The 25,087-nt window shown below is 42.3% G+C and overlaps 2 protein-coding genes across 4 annotated transcripts in view; both read right to left on the bottom strand.

The window, feature by feature from the left end:
• LOC311036991 (glutamate receptor 2-like) overlaps positions 1-3,344 on the bottom strand; it is a gene marked incomplete at its 3' end in the record, with an annotated part of 142,340 nt that extends 138,996 nt beyond the window's left edge. For all 3 annotated transcript variants that reach the window (XM_084046018.1, XM_084046019.1, XM_084046017.1), the window contains exon 1: positions 3,299-3,344. The remainder of the gene's footprint in view (positions 1-3,298) is intronic.
• A 15,020-nt stretch (positions 3,345-18,364) lies between these two features.
• On the bottom strand, positions 18,365-19,477 carry LOC311034643 (kelch domain-containing protein 3-like; the record flags this gene model as incomplete). Its single annotated transcript, XM_084042568.1, has 1 exon — positions 18,365-19,477. One exon carries the CDS (start codon positions 19,475-19,477, stop codon positions 18,365-18,367), a length of 1,113 nt encoding a protein of 370 aa, XP_083898694.1.
• Between the last annotated feature and the right edge of the window lie 5,610 nt (positions 19,478-25,087).

The following is a 25,087-nucleotide window of genomic DNA, read 5'->3' as shown; positions in this document are numbered from 1 at the left end:
CCCATGTTTTAATTGTTTTTAGTTGTTTTCTTTTAATTGATGTGATGTTTTCTGTTCTTATGCTACTGCCTTCTGTAAGCACTTTGAGATTTCCTGTAAATGTAAAGTGCGTTATAAATAAAATCCATTATTATTATTATTATTATTACCAAAGACACCTGTCACCAAAGATAACTGACACCAAAGATACATGTTAACAAAGATACATGTCACCAAAGATACCTGTCACCAAAGATACATGTCAGTCACCAAAGATAACTGACACCAAAGATACCTGTCACCACAGATACCTGTCACCAAAGATACCTGTCACCAAAGATAACTGACACCAAAGATACATGTTAACAAAGATACCTGTCACCAAAGATACATGTCACCAGAGATACATGTCACAAAGATAGCTGACACTAAAGATACCCGACACAAAAGATACCTGACACCAAAGCTACATGTCACCAAAGATACCTGTCACCAAAGGAGCAACATATAAGCAGCAACATATCTGTATAACTCTAAGGTACGGTCACACATAAAGCATTGTAGCCAACAGATGCCAAGGTGTCAGAGTCATCAATGTCCCCTGTTATCTTGCCGGGTTGTGGGCAGTATTCTGGTATGAAGTTGGTTTGACTTACATTGGAGTGTTGGCTCACAGAAAGAAAACGACAAGACAAATGGCTGCCAAGTGGGGTCAACCACTTTCCTATTGGCTGTCACCAATGTTCACCAATGTTCACCAATGTTGAACTGTGTGCTTCAAACTCGTAACACGCGTTGAAAACGTCACGTCAAAATGCCGCAACGGGGACACTCCCCCCGCCTTGCTCCCATAGAATGGAAGTGAACGGAACACTGGCGCTTCTGATTCATATGTATGACTGTGCCCTTATGCTTTTTGTCATCCACTCACTTTTTTATGGAAACTCAGATTGAGCAATTTTGCAATATGCACCAATCTGCTATACACCCATTAAAAATCAACATGCCAAAATATTTGGTAAGAAGCAAATGCGAGCACACGATTCCCGATGACATAATTATGTCATGTTTACGTGCCGTGAAAACCGTCCGTGGGAGGAGTAGGGTGCCAAAATATGGGTGGATATGAATAATACATAGGATACTGTGCAACCCGACAAATATGTGTACACATACACAGAAAGGAACAGCATGTAGACACACATTTGTGCACAAATGCGGCAGATGTGGAACCATATGTGTAGCCCAGTGGTTTTCAAAGTGGGGTCTGGGGTCCTTAAGGTGGTTCCTATAGGGGGTCCCTAGCAAAATTAGGAACAGCTGAAACACTTGAGCCCTGTTTTATTTTTCGGCTGATTGGAAATAGCTGATCAACAAGCTCACAACAAGACGACGCATTGTGATCTTGTAGGTCGGCTATATATATACATATTCTTTTACATATCTTGACAAATCTTCTCTTACGGGGGCCCCTGCGATCAAATGGGGGTCTGCGTCATTACGTGGGCAACTGATCTACAAGCTCACAACACGTCACATTGCGACGAGAGCTTGTACATCTGATATTTTCACTATTTTTGTCCGACACTCTTGTATGAAAACAATTATAATAATAGAAACATGGAGATGCAAGGTTTCTGCCTGACAGCAACCGTATGCTGTATATTTGTATTGTTTTCACTCTACTCATATTAGGAACATACTTGATTATTTGTCCAGTTTTTTCCCCCTGCTCTTCCTTGAATCTCTATAGTCTTCCCTTTCCTGAAAAGTAAAATCATGGCGCTTGTACGGGGAAAAAAATAATGTCACCCACTTATTTACACCCGTAAACCTGTGGTGTGACTCTAAAGCTGATTCTGATCCAATGAATATAATTCAATGTAGGGAGTCCTTACGCCTTGCTTTAGGGGTCCTTACTCCTTTGACATAATGTATGTTTGAGAACCGGTGGTCTCGTTAGCACCGTGGTAAACACCATGCACGTTGGTGTCCGTCGTCATTAACGATTACTGTAGGAAGTGTTGGCTGCAGATGATGCAAAACGCTCATAAAATTGCCACCACGGTGAAACATATTCAATACTGGGGGAAAAAAAAGAAGAATTGTCAGTTACTTAGCAACAGCCGGGGAGCAATAAGGCTTGTTCAGAACATGGCTGCCGGTGAAGACTGCAATGGTCAAACCCTATATATCCATGTATGTATGTAGGCTATGTATAACATGGCTCTGGTCGTGTAAACATCTACAGGCTGTACTTCAACCGCATGGTCAAATCAACAATTGTCAAAAATAATTCACACATATTTGTTTTACGCATTTGTTCCCCCTGTCATTGAAACACACAGATAGCACAGTCTTAAGATTTTTTTTTCCCCACTCCAAAAATAGCCTGTTTTTAAGTGTTAACAGCAATGTCCCCAAATCACTGTATATATGGGCAACAGATTCGCTTGCCGAACACAGCTGATCTCCAAGCTGTGAGTGACACATTGGCGACGCGTTTGTCAGCTTATGTAGATGATGATCAGCTCTGGGTTTGGTCGGCAAGCGGCACCGTCGTAATTATTAAAGATGAGCGGGGGAGAACATTTTTTTCAACAGTCCTCTGGCTATGGGATCCCGCACACGCACGCACGCGCGCGCACGCACGCACGCACGCACGCACGCACACACACACACACACACACACACACACACACACACACGTCAATGCACACTGCCAGACAGTGTTGCTTGGCCTATAAACCCAGTTGAGCGGACATAATACCAAAAGGAAAACCACAAATAGTAGCCTTATAATGAAACAGATAGAATGATAAACATTCGTATTTGAATTTGAACATGTAGTATTTAAATGAGAACACCGCATGCAGCGCGAGCTTCGCCTCGAGCGGTGACATGAAAAGGAAAGAGAGAGAGGGGCCTCGAGAGAGAAAGAGAGAGAGAGAGAGAGCGAGCGAGAGAGAGAGAGAGAGAGAGAGAGAGAGAGAGAGAGACTGCTTCATTATGTGTAAATTGTCACATAAATAAATACATTTAATTATTATTATTTTGTACATGTCTTTACATATTTATTTATTTTTGTTTGCATTTCTTTCTTCATTATTTCATGTATAGGCTATATATTTTTTAGATAAGGCAGCTCTGCTCCTCCATACGTTATCTAATGATGGAACGAATAGAACGGAGAGGAGAGGAGAGGAAAACGACGGAGAGGGAGAAGAACGACAGGAGATACAACGAAACGCCAGAGAGAGAGAGAAAGAGAGAGGAGTGTAAGAAGAGGAAGAAGACATAATAATGATTAAATGTTTACCTATCTGGACGCTGGGGGAGCCGCAGAGCGCCTCCTCGCGCCATAACGAGAGCGCGAGCGCCGCGAGCAGCGCGAGCTTCGTCTTCATGGTGGAGAAGAGGTGGGCTGTTGTCCTGTCTTCTTCAGCTTCTCCTCCCCGGTCGAAAAACTACACCTCCTCCTCCTCCTCCTCCTCCTCCTGCTAGCTCCTGCTCCTCCTCCACCTCCTCACCTCACCGTCACGCGACGACAGAGGCTCATGGCTGTGTTATTAAATAGGTTTTTAGGGGTTTAAAGGTATAGCCTATGAGGTGGGCTGTTGTAAGGACCGTGCTGTGTGGATGTTGGGTCTGCTGCTGGAGCCCTCTGCGGATATCTGCTCTAGCTCCTGGTCCCGTCGTATACCCCCACGCACACACACACATACACACACACACTCACACACTCTTACACACTCACTCACTCTCACTCACACACACACACACACACACACTCGCACACACGACCGCGGCGACGCTCTACTGCTGCTGCTGCTGCTGCTGAGGAGGAGGAGGAGGGCGGTGAGGGGAATACTGATGAGACACGAGGAGGAGGATGGATCATGGATGGATGCTCCGTCGGTGATCGGCTATTTTCGGTGTGCGCGACACGGCCGTTACGTATAGTGAAGTGAATAGCTGTAAGAAATCGGGCTTCGCTATAGGAAAAACAAGAACGGATGACATAGATGTCAAGTAGGACGGTGACAGGGCAGTGCCTCGTATGTCTGTGGGAGGCTTTTTTTTTTTTCGAGGTCAGGCCCAGTGGTGTTTTGGTCGTTGGATGGGACACCACAGCGTGGGGCCAGTATTTTGTTCACGTGCACGCGCATGTACGGCACGGTGCGCACACTTGGACGCACGTGCATGCCTCCGCCGTACCACTGTACCGCACCCCCGATAAAAGTAAAAATAACACCACTGGTCAGACCATATTATGGCATGTAGTGGATGCACAAAAGGACCCGCACGCTTTTTGCTATTTAAAATAAATACTGTTTAAAATCAATCAATTAAAGTATAAGTTCTGTGTTTCCAGAACAGGCTTAGCACTACCTCCCAAATGAGGTTGTGAGAACCGTATCTGAAAACGAGCCATACTGTGTGAAAACAAATCCAGAACCTGTGAAATGTTTCACGGCTGTTATGACCATGAGGTCATGATTTCATGTTATTATTATGTTATTCTATACACAGACTATATGTGTGCCTGTCTGTCTGTCTGTCTGATTGAATGAGTGAGTGACTGATTTTGCAGGTGTCTGGGGGGAGCGGATTGGTTCCAATCTTCTGGAGGGACGTTTAAAAGGCCGGCTTTCCCTCCCCTCTCTTCAGTTCCAGCAAGACTGCCAGCCCACATGTACTATGTAGAATGTTTGTTAGGAGTAATGATGTAGTAATGATCATGATTTTTAACAGCCTTGGGTTTCGTAGGGGTGGGTAGTCATTATGTCGATCTGATTTTCTCCTGTGTTTTTCATCAGGAATTAGGTTAGTGATTTGTAATTTAGTTTATTTTGATTTGATAGGTAAGTTCAGGTTTATTATGTACGTTTCTTTGGTTTATTGTTTTGACTTAATGCCCACACTGAAGTCACTGGCTTTTTAATAAAAACCCATACAAAGGCTGCAAACCCTTGTTGCTGGTGGATCTTGGGAGCTGGAAAGAGGGGCGTCCCACTTTTTTGTTGCGCCTTAAGGTTCCCCTACAGGCCGGGCGTATCAACTGCATAGAACGGTTCACTCAGTTCTTGTAGTGGAAAAGAGCCAATATTATGTGTGATTGCACTCCTATTTAGATGTGCCTGACATGCATTGTCATAGGTAGGTGTGTGTGTGTGTGTGTGTGTGTGTGTGTGTGTGTGTGTGTGTGTGTGTGTGTGTGTGTGTGTGTGTGTGTGCCCGTGTCCCCCCGGTGCGTGCCTCATGCCCGTATAGCTCAATGCTCGTGCCTCAGGCTGCAGCCCCATGATCTTGTGCGTTAATCTAGCAATGATGACATATTGGTGCAACTTTATGAAATTGTGGTGTTCCCTATATGGAAAGTACTTTTGGAGACTAGGAGTAATGATGTAGTATAGACGCTATACACTACTTCTTTAGTGTATAGCGTCACACACGCACGCACGCACACACAAATATTCCACTCAAAATTGGGATATATATGGATGACCCGTGTCGTACGTAATTTGGGGCGGCACTTCTGGGGAGGGGGAGGTCCCTTTGTTTTTTGCTTAAGTTTGAGTGTATTCTTTTCATGTTACCTGTCTATTTTGTGTATGTCTGTTTTTTTTTTGGGGGGGGGAAGGAAGCAATCCATGTATGAAAAGAAATGTATAATCCTACCCTGTGCTTCACAATAAAACAAGATTTGAAACAAAATTGGGATATAGTCATCAAACGCCATCACAAACATGCACTGACCACCCCCGACCGGTAGATGGAGCCATTATCATCCTGTAAAATCAGGATTGCTTCACCCACCAGAATTAGCCCAAAAAAATGTTGACCTACAATGCAGCACATGGTGACACATTGCAAGCTTGTAGATCGGCTACCGGTATTTACAGCAAAGAGACTTTGGTGTTGAGGGACAAAAGGAGGGGACACAGTATAGAGTCCGGAGGACTCCGGTCAATGAAGCTATATAGACTATATAGGGTCTAAGTCAGGGGTCTTCAACATTTTCAGGCCAAGGACCCCCTAGCTGAGAGAGAGATGAAGCAGGGACCCCCTCTATGTATAAAATTGTGTGTCATCTTTTTTTGTTTTACTTGGTCTGCTCTTTTTCCCCTCTACACCAAACCTCTTTGCCAAAAATAGCCGATCTACAAGCTCACAATGCCTGCGTTGTGAGTTTGTAGATCTGCTATTTTTGGCTAAAGTTCTCCTCAGAAAAGGGATGCTAGAGTTGAAGTGGTTAATGTAAAAAATATCATATTACACAAAGATATGACGGACCCCCTGTAGTAACTTTGAGGACCCCCTAGGGGTCCCGGACCCCCTGTTAAGTCACACATGGGCAACGTACGGCCCGGGGGCCAGATCCGGACCCTGGACCGTCTCAATCTGGCCCATGACTTCATCAAAGGAAAACACCCCCCCCCCCCAAAAAAAACAATGTATATATCTAGATTATAAAAGGAAAAAGATTCCACTGATGCATTATGTACTCAAATGGTCAATATCAAATGTTTACAATTGTGAAACAGTCTGCCTTGAGTCCATGATTAACATGCAATGGTCATCAGTGACCTGTGATAACTGACTGGTGCATATATAACTGACAAGATATAAATGAGTAGGTTAATTTAAAAGTTTAGTGAATTGAGGTGGATTGTTTTGTGTAATTAATCTTTTCATTGTGACCTCAGATCACTACTATGTTTTTTTCTAGTTTCAGCCCTTGGCTTGCTTTATGGAAGTCTGTATGGCGGCCCTCCTGAAAATAATGTTGCCCACCCCTGGTCTAAGTGGAAAACGATTGTAAAAATGTGCCTTTTCAAATGAAGAGGACTCATGGTAGGACATGCTTCGTAATGGCTCCAGCCTAATAGTCTGTATGATGTTGATGTTTATTATGATGAATCACTTAACTGTAATTTCTTTAGATAGCAGCTAAAATGAGTCCATTGTCTCTGCATGACTCTGTCGTGTAGAAGTTGAGGTCTTGCAGGGCCCCGCAACGCACTGTGAGCTTGTAGATCGGCTATTTTCACTTCTTAAAAGTTATATTTATAGAATGTCTTTCTGTGTTGTCACTGCTGTTGTATAGACGAATCCACAGACGCGCTGCCTGTAGGCAGCTGCGGTGTCAACGCTCCTACACCGCGACACCGCAGCAATGGCCGCCTACAGGCAGCTACAGGCAGCGCGTCTGTGGATTCGTCTAGGGGTGTCGAAAATTATCGATGTGAATCGATAATCGATTTTAACATTAACGATGCGACTACATCGATGCGCATCGTATTGAATCGTTTTGTATTTAATATTTAATCATCTCTGAATCGAATCGAAGCCCATGTATCGGATACGCATCGTATCGCCTTGGAGTGGACAGATGCACACCCCTAATAAACACAATGGTGTGATACTGTACATTTACTTGCCATCCATCTTTTTCCAGTATTTGAAGGTCAGCCAAGCCATGCAACTTTAACTTTATAGATTAAGTTGGGAAATTTCATTAAACCTGTAGCGGATAACAACCAGATCGCACTGCATCGTATCGAATCGTATTGAATCGTATCAAATTCAAAACAAATCGAAATCGCATCTAATTGCACCCAATAGAATCGAATCGAATCGTTTTGTATTTAATATTGAATTATCTCTGAATCGAATCGAAGCCCATGTATCGGATACGCATCGTATCGCCTTGGAGTGGACAGATGCACACCCCTAGTCTATACTGATTCACCTGCCAGTGAGGAGCCCCCACCAGGAGGACGTAGAGACTTCACCCTACTCTTCCCGCCCAACACTCCCCGCTGACAGGTGCCGCCCCAGCCCGTAGGAGTACGTGCAATATCCAATATCAACCTCCCCGCCTCCCTCCCCCGAACACGGGCCAATAGGCTCTATTCACAGCAGCCATATTATGAAGACATTAACAGGTGTTACCAGTGATATACTAATGAAGGCTCTGTTCCATTCTGGTCAAACAGAGTCAGGGTGCTGATATTGTGCATATCTACAGTTGGGGTCCAGGGACCTTCATGGGCTTCCAAATGGCCCCTTACAGGTGTGTACACTCTCAGAATTATGGGGGTCGTGGAAACCACTGTGCTAGACTAAATGGAACAGAGCCTTCATTAGTATCATTGGTAACACCTGGGAAGGAAGTGATAATATGGCTGCTGTGCATAGAGCCAATTGTGTTCGTGCAGACGCTCGACAAAGCCGGATGCACCCCGGTGGATTTGAACCCACAACCTCCGTGGTGGTGGGCAGATACTTTACCACTATGCCACACGAGCGACCCACACATGGGTTTCAGTGACCCAAGTGCTTTACACACTACATTCTAACCCCATTCTAAGTGTGTTATATGTATCTCTATTGCCAAGAGACATAAGGCATCGTGGATGATTGAAGATTTTTACACACACACTCACTTACACAGTGTCTTCCCTTGTGCTGTAGTGAATTATACATGACACTAGCGTACATATATGTGAGAGAACATGGACGAGGGTTCTATTAGAAGTAATGGAACATATTGCCGCTGTCGCGTGGGAACCTTGTATTCCTTTTCAGGAAATGGAAGAAAAAAAACGTTGGCGGAAAAAATACTCGTTGTGTGAGCGAAAAGAGGTTCGGTGTAGACTCTACCAAGTACAGAGTGAAAGGTCAAGTTTACTAAGTAGTTGGACCATTTTGTGGTCTGTCTACACCAAATAGCTTTGCCAAAAATAGCCGATCTACAAGCTCACAGTATTTTTGGCTATATTATAAGTATATCTGCTATTTATAATATATACAAACGTTTATATTTTTCTGGCCATTTTCTGGGGAAATTATTAGAACTTCAGGAAGGCTATTGGCAACACTACTGTCGATACATCTAGTGTAGTGACTTCTAGTGTGTTCCCCAGGGTCGTAAATTAACTAAGTACATTTACTCAAGTACTGTTTTAGCTCTTGCTCATTTGATCTTCCTATTTGTCTCATCTGTTTAAGAAAGTAGATAGCTGATATATTGCACTTTTACCTTAGGTATAATCTTGGTTGCCTGTTTTACTAGAAAATGCACTTAAGACTTAGTTAGTTTGTTCCCTACCCATGTTGAATGCACTTATTGTAAGTCACTTTGGATAAAAGTCTGCTAAATGACTGTAATGTAATGTAATGTAATCTACTGTACTTAACTACAATTTTGAGGTATACCGTATTTTTAGGCTACTATACTTGAGTATTTCCAATTTCCAATACATTAACCAAGCTGGCCCGGACGACTGGCGTAGCGGTCCGGGCACCTAGGCTGCTAACAGCGTGAAAGGGTTCAAATCCTGCCTTTGCTGCGTGTCACTCCTCATCTCTCTCTCTCTCTCCATTTCCTTTCAGTCTACTGTATACTATTAAATAAAGGCAGAAAAAGCCAATAATATATATCTAAAAAAAGAGAAAAAAACACTTCAGCCCTATATACATTTCGGCCATTTGAAAATAGCAGATCTACAAGCTGACAACGTGTCGCTTCACGGCGCGTTGTCAGCTTGTAGATCTGCTATTTTCAAAAGATGTTTATACATTTGAAAACTGCATAATGAGTACTTTTACTTTCGGTACTTTTTGATAGCATCACTTTTGTACTTTTACTCAAGTACATTTTTAATTCCGGACCTTTACTTTTTTATTTTGCAGTATTTATACTTTTACTTAAATAGAACATATTAGTTATTTTTCCACCACTGGTGTCCACACTACTTGTGTCATGGTCATGGTTTGAGAGGAGCTATATAGGCATTACTTCTTTGGGCGGACTTGTGTTGCCCTCTGGTGGCCATTTCTGGTCACTTTCAACACGTGGTGTGTTCTGCCACTCCTGTGTTAACTTCCACGTCGTAACACGTCGTGACACAAACAGAAGCACACGAGTGCAGAGAAGTCTGGTCAAGATCTGGTCAATGGTCATTTATTTAGACCAGATCTGTAGAAACGGGTGAGTAAGGTGAGGAATTAAAATAATTTCCGTCTGGAGGACATATTTTATTTTTGGCCCAAAAGTGGTATTATACAGAGACGGTGGGGTCCTGAGATGTTTCCCACCATGGAGAATAGCCTTCCACCAACACAATACAGCCTATGTTTCGGCTATAGAAGCAAAATAGTTTTCTTTATTTTGACTACAGTTGGAGACCTTGCAGGGTAGTGGAATCTTCAGTCCATGGGAGGAGCATTCTTCTGGACCACAGCTAGTAGCCTGGTAACCCTTCCCTCCGGAAATCTCATTTGCATTTGATTTCTGAAATCAAATACAAATGAGATTTCCGGAGGGAGGGGTTTACCAGGTTGCACAGCTAGCACCTATAGGGGAGAACGGGGTGAGATGAACCTCTGGGTAAGTTGAACCACCCCCTGTATCTTTAAAACTATACACATGAGTTGTCATTTGACCTTAAAATCAGGACACACCCATCATTTCCACCTGGCTGTGAAGTTGAGAGACACATGGGCAAAGTGATGAGCATATTTCTACACAGAAAAGTGTTTTTTGCTGGTCAAAGTTAATTTTTTACTTTTCTGGTATAATGTTTTTTATTTTAAAGCAAATGTACCCAGGTTGAAACTTATATATCATGCATGTTGGTGATATTCCAATGTATAAAACCATGTGAATCATTTAGCTAAAGAAAAGCCTGAAGCATTCATTTAGCCAGGTTAGGTCAAAATGGTGGCCATGGGGCAAGATGAACCAAATGCCTTGGGGTAAATTGACCTAATGTTAATCACTATTCATATTTTTTTATTATGTCTTTGCTTCTCAAATGATGCTGTATGACCTTTCATTTGGAGGACTACACTCATTTAAGAGTAAGTTTTCAATATTGTATTAACACTTGCAAATATTAAAAGGTTCTGAATATCAAACATTATTTAATTGGTTTTATATTGTTTAAATACCATTAAGACAATAATTAAGACTATTTGCAAAAGGGAAATGTGTTATTAAATTATTGTTGATACGTGAATACATTATTTGTTCAAGTTCAAAACTTCAAAATGCTAAATATCATATGGGTAAATTTACCCCTTGACTAGGATCAACTTACCCCTTACCTGGGGCAAGTTGAACCACATTACCACTTTTTTTTTAGAACCCATATTTTTACAACCATTCGTCATAGATGCACACTCATGATTTCAATTGATAGAAAACATCTTGAAGTTTTAGTAGATGTTTAGATTTTACTTCCATCTCATTTTTCCTTGCCTAGAGGTCAACATAAGTAAAAAGTGGTTCATCTTACCCCGTTCTCCCCTAGGCATAGTCGCATAGACGACAACTTGACAAAAATAAGGCCGGCCAAACATAACGTTTCAAAACTAGGAAATAAGAAATGAACACTTGACAGCTAAACTAAAGAAAACAACAAACCAAAAAGTTAAGACACTGATAATAACAGGCTAAACCTTCCACAAAGGCCCATGGCAGCAGGTGTTGTTCTGGTCGATCGGCACGGTCACGACTTTTTTCTGTTCTGGCCCCACAGTGGTGGAATGAACTTCCCACTGATGTCAGGACAGCAGAGTCACTGCCCATCTTTCGCCGCAGGCTGAAAACCCACCTCTTCAGGAAACACTATCCTTCCTCTTTGCCTGGCCTACTTGTTGTTAACTAGTTGTACGAACTCTTGTTTTATTTTTGTATTGTTTTATTGGATCTTGTTTAGTCGATACACTTATTTGTTTTAGCTCGTGCTTTTTTATCTCATCTGTTTAAGAAAGTAGGTAGCTGATATATTGCACTTTTACCTTAGCGCTAGGTATACTCTTGGTTGCTTGTTTTTGCAGGAAATGTACTTAAAACTTCTGGTGATTAGTAGTTTTCGTTCCCTACCTATGTTGAATACACTTATTGTAAGTCGCTTTGGATAAAAGCGTCTGCTAAATGACTGTAATGTAATGTAATGTAATGTAATGTTGTCACTGGCTAGCACCGAGCCAAACTGAGACTCTTTACCTGGAGCGTGTGTGTGTGTGTGTGTGTGTGTGTGTGTGTGTGTGCGTGTGTGCGTGCGTGTGTGCGTGCGTGCGGATAAAAGCGCTATATAAATGCACCATTTAGCATTATATGTAACTTATATACACAAGTGGGAATTTAGAGGACATGCTTCCATACTATTATGGGAATGTTCTTCCATTTCCACTATTTTGTGTTTCATACATAGAAGTGTAGGTCTTTGTTTTCTGTTATTTTGTTAGTTTTTTTCTGTTGCATGCACTTTTTGATCTTAATTCATGTAAGTTGTGTACATTCTTTATTTGTATAGAATTCAAATTGCAATGTGCTATAATATAAACGTAAAATGGTGCATTTGTATAGCACTTTTATCCAAAGCGCTTTACATAGATTGTGCATTACATTCACCCATTCACACACACATTCATACACCGATGGAGGAGGAAACCATGCAAGGCACCAACCTGCTCATCAGGGGGCAATTAGGGGTTCAGTGTCTTGCTCAAGGACACTTCGACAGGAATCGACACTAACTCTGGGGGAGCGCCCCAGCCCGGGATCGAACTTGGAACCCGGTTCACTCTACCCGGCCACTCACCCCTGAGCTACTGCAAAGTACCAAAAAGTACCAAAAGTAAAAGTACTAAAATGTTTGAAAATAGCAGATCTCAAGATCACAACGTGTCACATTGTGAGCTTGTAGATCGGCTATTTTCACATAGCCTAAAATAGGGCTGAAGTGGTTAATGTATGTTTTATAATGTAATAATTTATATCTTCAAAGTACATTTTTCAAAAAAGAAAGTACAATATTTGCCTCTGAGATGTAATGGAGTAGAAGTAAAAGTACTGAAAACTTGAAATACTTCAGTAAAGTCAAAATACCTCAAAACTGTACTTAAATACAGTACTTGAGTAAATGTACTTAGTTATACTTTCCACCACTGACGGTGAGTTTGTCTCATAAGCCCTCCTAGGATTTCTTACTTCACCCACACAACAATATTCTGTTGTCAAGGCGTTGTGTATATGATTCCTGCTGTGCAGATACATTAAACTGTGCATTCTCTGAAACGTACAGAGAACCAAAATTACAACTAACATCGCAAACTAGCTCATTAGGTAGACACACTCTGGAATTACCGACATGGCTGTATCTTTGAGGATAAACATTGTTTGAGGCTTCCTATTGTATAAATAAGTTAGGAAAGGGTGGTCCTTGGAGCGCACGTCTTCGCCAGGCTTGGTGTCCTACCTAGGGATGTGTCAGTCGTGGGTTGCAGCCGGCAGTCAGTGGTGGAAAAAGTACTCAAATTCTTTACTTAAGTAAAAGTACTGAAGTACCAATACTGCAATGTAAAAATACTCTGTTAGGGTACGCTCTCACCAAAAGTTGGCTGGCCGCTGTTAAACGCAGGTTGTGCGCGGCCACAGTTTTTTGCAGCCAGCGGATTCTAAAAAAACGCTTTGACGCACCTGTCACTCACATTCAAGACCGTCCCCGGTCTTGAATGCCTTGGCACTTTCACACTTGGGGTTCGTACATCTACATACACATTCAGATTTAAAATATAAAGTACTTACCCCATGGCCATGGATGTTACAATCGTGTACGGGCCCTCATAAGTATCCGTATCTTCCGTATTGTTCAATAAAAAGCATTTTAATCCAATCAGTGGTCATTTTCTCCGTATGCTTTCAACTGCGCGACCCTAGCGGTTGAGAGGTGTATTGCACTGTTGGTACATTATAACTCTGCGGGAAATTGGCCACCAATCGGATTAAAATGCTTTTTTATTGAACAATACGGAAGATACGGGTACTTCTGAGGGCCCGTACATGATTGTAAAATCCGTGGCCACGGGGTAAGCACTTCATATTTTAAATCTGAATGTGTATGTAGATGTACAAACCCCAAGTGCAAAAGTGAAGACTATTTTTAACTGACAAGGCTATTATTAAATATATAATTAGAGTAATATTATTACACTAAATATATTATTACACTAACCTAAAGCCTTTGCGACCGCACTTGTAACCAGGCCAGTTCTTTAATGTCAGTCATATGGAACTCTTTCATGGTCAAATCATAAAGTACTGGGTGAGATCCAACAGCTACAACCAGTTGGTCCACTGAGAGCTCCATGTTGCTTCCTGAGTCTTGCGACGGTCCGCCTTCGACTCACCCGATTGGACAAAGGGGGAAAATCAGTTTTATGCTTCTTCGTGTAGAGCGGATAAACGCAAGGTCTGCGCGACAAGCGGAAAAATCTGCTCTTGCGTGAATCCATGCATTTGCATTGACAATGCATTGGCAGATTCTGCCCCAGAGGTAAAATAAAAGTGCGGTGGGAGCGTACCCTTACAAGTAAAAGTCCAGAATTCTAAATTTACTTCAGTAAAAGTACAAAAGTATTGGCATCAAAATGTACTTAAAGTACCAAAAGTAAAAGTACTAAATATTTGAAAATAGCCGATCTACAAGCTCACAACGCGTCGCAGCGAGTTGTGAGCTTGTAGATCGGCTATTTTCAAATAGCCTAGGTATAAAATACGGTTAAAGTGGTAAATGTATGTTTCGTATAATACGGTTAAAGTGGTAAATGTATGTTTCGTATAATATCATAATTTATATCTGAAAAGTATAGAGCCTAAAGTATAAAAAAAAAAAAGTATAAAACATAGAGCCTATTCAAATGTGGGGTTGATTGACTCACATTTTCTACTTAGGTAAAAGTATCAATACTGCAATGTAGAAATACTCTGTTACAAGTAAAAGTCCGTAATTCAAGATAAGTAAAAAGTTCAGTAAAAGTACAAAAGTATTGGTATCAAAATGTACTTATAGTTCCAAAGTAGAAGTACCCATCATGCAGAATGTCCCATTTCAAGTTTTCAAATGTATAACCATCTTTTGAAAATAGCCAATCTACAAGCTCACTACACAGTGTGAGCTTTCAGATCGGCTATTTTCAAATTGACAAAATGTATACAGTGGTGAAGTGGTTAATATGTTTTGTAATAATAATCAAAATCTACAAAGTAGGCTAACTAGTAACTATAACGTTTTCAAGTAATTGTAGTAAAAGTACAATATTTGCCTCTGAGATGTAGTGGAGTAGAAGTAAAAGTACTGAAAATTGAAAATACTCAAGTAAACATACCTCAAAATTGTACTTAAGTGCAGTACTTGAACTTAACCCCGAGCTAATAAAGGCCACATGGCTATGGGATAAACACATTGTAAGAGCCATTTCACTTGTTTCTAATTTGATGACGTCACCGCAGGTTGCGGTCAAGGCAAAGGTTGCCTAGGTACTTAAAGGAGTAGTTCACCCACAAAATGACTTATTTTCTATCAATTGCACACCCCATGAAGCCTTGAATCCATGGATTCTTTTTTGTTTTTGTCGCATTCCTAAGCTAATAATTTGATTCCCGTCTCCTACCTGCTAATGTATCCGGTAGGAGACACAAAGTAGATTCTTTGTGTCTCCTACCGGAAATACACCTGGTCATTTAATTCTTGGCTTAGGAATGCCACAAAAACAAAAATTAATCCATGAATTCAAAGCTTCATGGGGTGTGCAATTGATAGAAAATAAGTCATTTTTTGGGTGAACTCCTCCTTTAAAGAGGATCTGTAATCAAGCGCAGGTGTTGCCAGTGGCAGAGGCAAACAGCTTTTGGCTGGGTTCAGAGGAGCTGGTGGACTGCAATCCTGTGCGTTTAAGTTTATTTATTTATGTCTGTATTCAGTGTATTGTATGTTAAAAGTGATTGGCACTAAAGCCATAATAGAGAATAAAGCTTTATTTATGAACTCACGGACAAGTTTTGGACCTCAGTTATTCTAGCACGCGTCAGAACTCCCTCGGCAACCAGTAGCACCTAAGTATTCACCTGTGTGTTTTCCACTTCCTGTCGATTTCATTGGATATCATTGGTCATCTGACCAGTTTCATTGGATTTCATTGGATCAAATCGACAGGAAGTGGAAAACACACAGCCTAGGAAACAGGTGAATAGGACTTGGGTGCTACACACATTATTGGCTTTGGTCGTTGTGGCCTGAGGTTATCCAACCAAGGGCCGGCGCCCCATGGTGGTATACATTTCCATGGATTAACTATCAAGAGATATGAAAGTGCTCAAATGTGCAGATGTACAACAAAGCTCTGATACAGTGGAAGGAGAAGGAGGGAATGGTTAGAACAGGGGTTCACAAACTGTGGGTCGAGATCCCCGGGGGGGGGGGTCCCCTAATGATGTTGGAGGGGTCCCCAGATGTGAACAAACCAACATACAGTATAAGTGTATGCAGGGTATGTGCACATTTCTGTAGTGACAATTTAAGGGCATTTAAGACCTTTTTAATACCTCTAAAATGAAAACATGTAAATGCCATAACCGTGTAATTTTGCGTATAAAGTAATTAACAGTTTAACTATGATTATTTTGGGGGGTCGCGGGCTGAAAAGTTTGAGAACCACGGAAGGAGGCAAAGCAGTTGGAGGATGTGCAATCAGGAAGACAGTGACTGCCTGAAGAAGGGACCTTTGTCTCTGTACTTGGTCTGCTTTTTTTCCCATCTCCACCAATAGGCTCTATGCACAGCAGCCATATTGGAAGGAAATTGGGCCTCTTCCTACTTCCTTCACAGGTGTTACCTATGATACTAATGAAGGCTCTGTTCCAAGTGTAGCACAATTGTTCTCAAACCTTTTAATTGCAAGGACCCCCATAACTCTGAGAGTGTACAAATGGAACCAAATGGACCCTTACGGGTCCATTTGTACACTCTCAGAGTTACACACCCGCAAGGGGCCATTTGGAACCCCCTCAAGTGTTTCCAGTGAGCCAACATGCACACTATCAGCACCCTGACTCTGTTTGACCAGAATGGAACAGAGCCTTAATTAGTATCATTGGTAACACCTGTGAAGGAAGTAGGGAAGGGGCCAAATTTCTTTCCAATATGGCTGCTGTGCATAGAGCCTATTCTCTTCGCCAAAAACAGCAGATGAACAGATATTGTGAGCTTGTAGATCTGCTATTTTCCGCTAACGTTCCCCTCAGAATAGGGATGCTAGGGTTGTACCCCTGCCACTATACTATACCGTTTGTGGCCAGGGGGATATTTCTGACAAAAAAAGCAGCTAATCTCGGGCACCACTGCGAACCGTTCTCCCAGTAGACCAAGGACAGTGGTGGAAGAAGTACTCACATTCTTTACGTAAGTAAAAGTATCTATACTGCAATGTAGAAATACTCTGTTACAAGTAAAAGTCTGGAATTAAAAATTTCCTTGAGTAAAAGTACAAAGCTATTGGTATCAAAATGTACTTAAAGTACCAAAAGTAGAAAGTACTCATTGTGCAGAATGAACCATTTCACAAGTCTTCAGTGTAAAAAATCTTTTGAAAATAGCAGATCTACAAGCACACAATGTGTCGCAAAGCAACATATTGTGAGCTTGTAGATCGGCTATTTTTAAATATCCGAAATGAATATAAGGCTGATGGTTAGTGTATGTGTTGTAATAATAATCAGAATATACAAAGTAACTAGTAACTAAAGTTTTCAAATAATTGTAGTGGAGTAAAAGTACAATATTTGTCTATAGAAGTAGAAGTGGAGTAGAAGTAAAAGTATTGAAAATTTGAAATACTCCAGTAAAGTAAAAGTACCACAAAATTGTACTTAAGAACAGTACTCGAATACATGTACTTAGTTACTTTCCACCACTGACCAAGGAAGAACTTCGTCCACATTTCCAGATCGGACTCATGGTGGAACTCTTACAGGGGCCCTTCACGTTTTGGCCCGTACGCCATACTGTACAAACAAAAGAAAAACCCCTGCTTTCCTTGGATCACGACGCAACGCCCCACATAGGCCACGCCCAGTTCCAACAATATTCCTCAGTTTTCCGTTTTCCATCACAACACACTTTCCGCTACTACTGCTACAGATGTTTGCTTAGTGCAGCGGTTCTCCAAGTGGGGTCCGGGGACCCCCGGGGGTCCTTGAGGGAGTTCCAGGGGGTCCCCAGCTAAATGATGGATAGTTAGGAACCAAATGGACTCTGGTCTGTAACTCTGAGAGTGTACAAATTTGTACACTCTCAGAGTTAAATTAACATTGATTTTACGATATAAATTGGGGTCCGGAGATATGCCACTAAATGGGGGTCCGTAGCCTAATACATGTCAAACTGGGGGTCATTGAAATTAAAATGGTTGAGCATCACTGCTAGTAAAAACCGTCTCTTATGGGGTTCCCTGGGGAAATTCTATTCAAATGGGGGTCCACGGGCTAATAAGTGTCAATTTGGGGGTCCTTGACACGAGAACCACTGCCTCAGTGGGCTCGCTGTTTTGCCTTCTTTCTCCGTGCGTGCGACGTTTTCTTTTTCATCATGGCCGCCAGCTCCCACCTGAGGTCGTACGGGAGTTCCGACTGCCCCAGGCGGTACCGAAGGACGGCTCGCTTGCACAGCGTGTTCAGGCTGGGATTGAAGTCCAGGATGTACAGGTCGCTGGGGGCCGAGTTGTTCACTTTGTACCCTCCATAGAGAACGACACGATCTCCCAGGACGCAGCAGCACATCCTGTGCATCCTGCAGGGGTCTCTGCCCTTGGGCTTGACCTTCCTCCAGGAGAAGGTCTCGGGGTTGTACTTCCACAGGTCGTCGAAGGTCCGGTTTGCGTTGCGGCCGCCGAACACGTACAGCTCGCCGCCGTGGGAGAACGCCGAGTGACCCACGCGTCGTCTGGGCCGGTGGCTCTGCGCGGAGGAGGGCGTGCTCAGCCAGTTCGTCTCCGTGTCGAACACCCGGAGGTTGCTGCAGTCGTCCCACTGGTTCACCCAGCCGCCCCACCCCCCGAACACAAACATGCTGGTCCCGATGATGGTGGCGGAGTGATGCTCCGAAGCGGGCGGTGGCACGCCTCTAGTGTTGACGATGGACCAGACCATCGTGCCGCTGTCCAACGTGTAGATGTCGTTGGCGTGTCCGCGCAGGTCGGTGACTCCTCCGTGGATGTACATGACCGCCCCCAGGACGCAGGCAGAGTGGCCGTACCTCGCATCCGGAACGCTCCCGGAGACGCCGGCGGGTCTGAACCACCCGTGGGTGTCGACGTCGAACAGGTAGAGCACGTGGCAGTAAGGCCAACCCCCCCAGATGTAGACAGTGTCTTCTATTAGCACGGCCGTGTGGGCGTGCCGAATGGAAGGAACCGCGCCAGGACGTTCTCCTCTCTGGTCCGTCGCCGGAGGCAACTTCCTCCAGCGCAGAGACACTGTGTTGAAAACATGCACGCCGATCTGGACATACCCGGCGGCCTGGTGGTCCCCGGCGGTCGCGTAGCTGTATCCTCCGAACGAAAAGAGCTGGTGTCCGGCTGCCACCGCAGCGTGGATGTCATGCTGCTTCGGAGCTCCTTTCAGATGCACCGCCCAGTGGAGCATCACAGGACGACTGGAGAAACGTACGCGAGACAAAGCCGACTGGGTTTGGAAGCTTGTTTAGAAGAATGGAGAGCTGTTGTGTTCGTTGCTGCTTATATTGGAACAAGTGGCTCAAATGTCACGTGAAGTTTGGCGAATCCCGCAAAAGCCGAAAGATGGGTTGGGTTGGCCAATCAGAGAAGCCAATGGATGTTGATCTTTATCTACATCTATATCTATACATAAATATTTGCCAGACCCAGGGGGTCGGCCTACAAGAGGCTTTGTCGGTCGGTCGGTCGGTCGCTCTTTTCCTCTGCACACATGTCATGCGAAGTTCGGCCATTCAGATTTCAACCACTAGGGGTCTGGGAGTGCTCCGAGGAGCACTTTTTCTAGTTCTATCTATATGTAATATAAATATATATATATATATATATATATATATATATATATATATATATATATATATATATATATATATATATATATATGCTATTTTCGGCAGACGTTCCCCCTAGAATAGGGATGCTAGGGTTCAAGTGGTTAATGTAAAAAAGAGAAAGAAGGTTTCTATCACAAAAAGATTTGGAGGCCCCCCTGTAGTAACTCTGAGGGCCTCCTAGGGGTCCCGGACACTCTGTTGAAGACCTCTGCTCTATAGCAATAGATAATATCAGAAAATAACGCTTTAACCTTTTAACAAAAAAAAATAATGTTTTCAACAAAAAATATAATTTACTCTACCTTTAACCCAGGACAAATACAGGCCACATGGGTATGGGATAAACACATTATGACCACATTGTGGTTGCCTGAGGTTATCCAACCGGCACTGATGCTACCATGCCCAAGTTTGAATAACACCTGTCCAGGTGAGTCAACATATTAGATAGTGCATTTCATTGATATGAAATATTAGAGAACTTGCATTGGTAACACAATTCAAGTACATCCTGGACTGAACCCTAACTTTTAAAAGTCACGAAGGTCTCCAACACTGTCAACCTTACCTTGCAAAATTTCAAACAAATTAGGCATTTTCTAACAGTTGGAGCTGCCATGACATACTTGCACTGTATGATCATCTCTCACATCGAGTACCGTTTCACAAATTGGTCTTGCACAGGTGTGACGACACTCAAGCCCCTAGAACAGCTAAGAGAGTCATAAAGGTATTTGATTAAAAAAAAACACAAAACTGCAGCATCCTAAAAAATATATATATTTTGTTTTACTTTGATAACTGGGAAGCTCTTTAAACAGGCATGTGCCATTTATAAAACTTTACATGGTTTATGCCCGCCTCCTATGGAGGAATTTATAAAATGGAAGCCCAACACGGGCATCAGTACCTTTTCAGTTCAAGGAAGCACAATTTGGAACAATCTACCCACTAACATAAGAGACTGTCCATCCTTTATATCTTTTAAGGTCCAACTAAAAGGATGGATCATGGACAATCAAACATTTCAATCAATCATTTCTAATAGGCCATTATGTATTTTTTTGTATTTATTTTTTTTATCCCACAATTTTTGTAACCCATTTTTTCACCCGGTGCCAATTTTCTAAGTGATCCTGGGCACTACACTCCCCCCACCAGCCTAGGGAACCCAGGGCCGAGCTCATGCCTCCTTCAATGCATGAGAGCCAACTGACCTTCTTGTCACCTGACAGGGGAGAGTTTCCCTGGTTGGACGTAGCGCGTGGAAGGAACGCGTTATTCCAACCAGTTCCTTTCCCCTCCATCAGGATTACTACATGTTTTCGTGAGGGTAACTACCCTGGGAGACACGGGGAGAACATGCAAACTCCACACAGAGTAGGCCCATTCTCCAACCCCACCTAGGGTATGGGCGCTGGTGTTTTGTTTTCTTGATTGTGTTGTATTTTACTGTAGGTCAAAACTAAGCCTTTTCTACTGTTGTTTTTCTCTTCTGTTTGTACCCTTTTAGTAATGTTTATCTGCGCTTTTTTGTAATGTTGCTTGTTTTCTGTATGGGGACTACGGATGGAAATAGCATTCTTGTTAAATCTGGTGTATTTACACGGCATTGTATGTGTGGTGTTCATTAGTATACCATAAATCCTATTCATTTAAAAAACGGGCCTCTATTAATGACCGGGGGCGTTGTTGAAACAAGCAAATACAAGCCGGTCTGCTAATACTGTACAAGCCTCTCTTTTTTTAAGTCTCAAGAGGGCGCTGTTTACTAAGCTACTCGAGTTATGTGAAGATGCGTGACCCGTCCCCGACGCTATACTTCCTTAGTTAAAATGACCCGTGACCACCTGTAACTACAAAATGTTGATTTATTCATTCTGAAAAATAGAAATATAGGCCTCTCTCTTATACACCTCCTTTCAATAAAAGCCTGGTACCCACTACAGTTGAAACAAATACAAGCCTGGGTCACTATTAGAGGATTTACAGTATGCCGTCAATTACATGTAAATACAATGTTTTAGCAGTGAGGCACAAAAACACACTTTGAGACCGAGACTTTTTTTTGCTGGTTAACATAAAAGGGTGGTTTTGGGGGCTCATGCCCCTTTAAAGGGGAAGACCACTCATGTTCAACATTGAACTATGTTTTTAATACACCTTAGAGCTGTTGTGTGGAAATAAGAACCCCCCCCCCCCCTCTATGTTGCCTAGAACTGGATAATTGATTGAGGTCATGTGATCAGTGACATACGCAGGGTGTACTTTTGGCTGAGGAGGCGGAATAAGTAATTCCTCTATGGAGAATAACATTGGGTCATCTTAGAATCGTCTCATATAAGAATTGTGGTCCAAAAATAAACAAACTGTCTCGGCGATATTGTCAGGGAGGAGGTTCTGTATCGTTTATGATAGTCAGTCACTTATATTTGATACAGTCTGTTACTGGCGAAAATGTAACTAATTCGGCGGAAGTAACATTATCGTTTTCTCACTGTCAGTTGATGCTTCATATCCATAAGAGTCGAACCACCGGGGTCATTTGTTTATTTTTGGAACACAGTTCTTATTTGACGGGATATTAAAGACGTCTATGGGAATTCAGAACGGGGGTGGAAAACCGCGAACCAGGTAGGATGTGAAAATTACGTCAGACTTTGATGCTCTATAGCTATATATTGTGATAGTACTCATTGCTATAGAGTGTTTGTTCAGTAACAGTGTTAAATAACTCTAAATTGTGATAGCAATCATAGCTAAGAGACGTCAGGACTTCACTACTCTATTGGTTATGCTGCCTGTCAATCATCCTGCCTATCTCTAACCCTTCCACTGTCTTTAGGTCGTTTTTGACCTGTTTTAAAAAGTAAAAAGTACCCTTTCCCTTTATTTATTAGAACAAGGCTTCATGATATCCTCAGACACAGCTATTTATTTTTTTTGAAAAAGGCGTTTATTTGCTTTTCTGCAGATAATTTACATTGTACAATTACTTTTAAACAAATAAACTAAAAAAATATATATATAAAATAAAGAAAACACATAAAGAAAAAGACACAACAGAAAAACATAACAGAAAAGAAAGACAAACAGGACAATTCGGCAGATTACAGATTACAAATTAAATCAGATTTAAATATCAGGACATTCACTTGGAAAAATATAACTAGTTACAAGTCCAGACACAGCTATTTTAACGCAACACAATCAATTGTCACCATTGTTGTAAATTCTGATGGTCTCTATAAAAAAGTGACATCTGTGGTGTTAAGGCTCAAAATTGACCCGGCAGAGAAGTGTGGCTCAATTTGCCCCACCATGGGGGCCCCTGGGTGCCAAAGGTGCTCCAATCGGCACCAAAACTTGGCACAAACACTGTTCAGGAGTCTGCCAAGACAACAGCCACACCAGGGGCCATGTTAGAGGCCCGCATGGGGCTACAGGCACACTGTTGCTCCAATCTACACCAAACTTGACACAAACACTGTTCAGGGGTCTGCCATGAAAACAGTCACACCAGGGCCACATCAGGACATTAGCATTTGCCACTTGGAGCAAAATAAAGTTTGGGTTCATGAAAAAGAAATGACTTTTTACCTTCTTTCCTGACATACATCTATATGGGTAAATTTCGACCCATAACACCACAGATGTCAGTTAAAAAACAAACATAAGCATTTCTTTGTGTTCTATTATTAGTCTATCATAGCCAGATAACATAATTATCCATTGTCTTCATTATAGGAAATATAATGAGTGAATTTGAACTATTTCTATAATTGAAAACGAGTGTTATATTGAAAGATGAAAGGTCCATACTTGGGGCCACCAAAATAATATTTTAAACAGTGCTAACATGGATATGATTGCACAACAGGTCAGCTATGAGGTGAAAAAAATAAAAAATGAGCTTTTTTGCTGAGCTAGATCACGGGTCAAAACCACTACATGTGACTAGTGGTGGTGTTGGAGGGGTACAGTGCTGGTCCCATAGAGCAAAACGCTGAAAGAAAACAACACAGACATTGTGTTATACAGTTGTCAGTACATCGTTAGCCTCATATTCATATTTTTTGACTTGGGCAGATGGTGATTTTGGAATGTAACAAGCCTTCTGATAGGCTGAGGGCATAGGCAATAATGCAGGGTGAATCAGCAGTGTTAGGAGCATAGAGTTAAGGCATATTTCACAATTTGGCCAAAATATGACTTAGGCAATTATGCTATGAGGCTACCGATATGTAAACAAACAAAACAATAAATAATAATAATAATAATAATAATAATAATAGATTTAGATTTTGTAGACAGACAGACAGACAGACAGACAGACAGACAGACAGACACACAGACACACAGACACACAGACAGACAGACGTTAGAAACGTGAGATAGTTATATTACCGTCCTCTGGTCGGCTATGCGAACACAGTCGATGAAAGGATCAGTGTTTGGATCCGGGCCACACACAAAACATCGAACCTCGAGCTGACAGACAGACAGACAGACAGACAGACAGACAGACAGACAGACAGACAGACACTTAGTTATTCATGTAGAAATGCTGAATTTAAACCACTGCTGGTTTAATCTGCACTTCAAATCAAACCAAAGCATCATCATCACATAATGTATTAAACTATAGACCAATTATTTGTTTACTAACATTGAGACTGGACGCACAGGTGATTGTTTCACGCAATCAATTCCCAACCTGTTGTTTCCCAACCCCCTCTTGTGTGTTGGCTACTAGTGAGGCGCGTCCTAGCGAGACCTGATAGAATGGGTTTCATTTTGCGCATACTGGTTGCACTCATACTGGTTCTTATCAGTGTGATGTCGTCTGTGAAGGGGTCTATGGACTGTAGTGTACATTTCTATTGACAATTACACTCAGACAGATGTGACAGGTGACAGATAGACCCACTGCCAAGACGAGGAGCACTTCACTTCATCTTCATACAATAGGCCTTAGCACAGAAGCCATATTGGGAAGAAATTAAGCCTCTTCTTACTTCCTTCACAGGTGTTAACAGTTGTCAATGATACTAATGAAGGCTCTGTTTCCATTCTGGTCGACATAGATTGGTGAAGCAATAGAAAGTGGCGCTGGTACCGAGCGCAAGGCTTTGGATCCGCCCTTCAAGATCTTCGATAGGGCTGGCTCCTCCAGTCTACATGAA

This window comes from Gymnoscopelus microlampas (assembly GCF_963454915.1).
Source record: "Gymnoscopelus microlampas genome assembly, chromosome: 2".
Taxonomy (NCBI): Eukaryota; Metazoa; Chordata; class Actinopteri; order Myctophiformes; family Myctophidae; genus Gymnoscopelus; species Gymnoscopelus microlampas.
The sequence above is the reverse complement of the archived record's forward strand: the minus strand, read 5'-3'. Positions and strand labels throughout refer to the sequence as shown.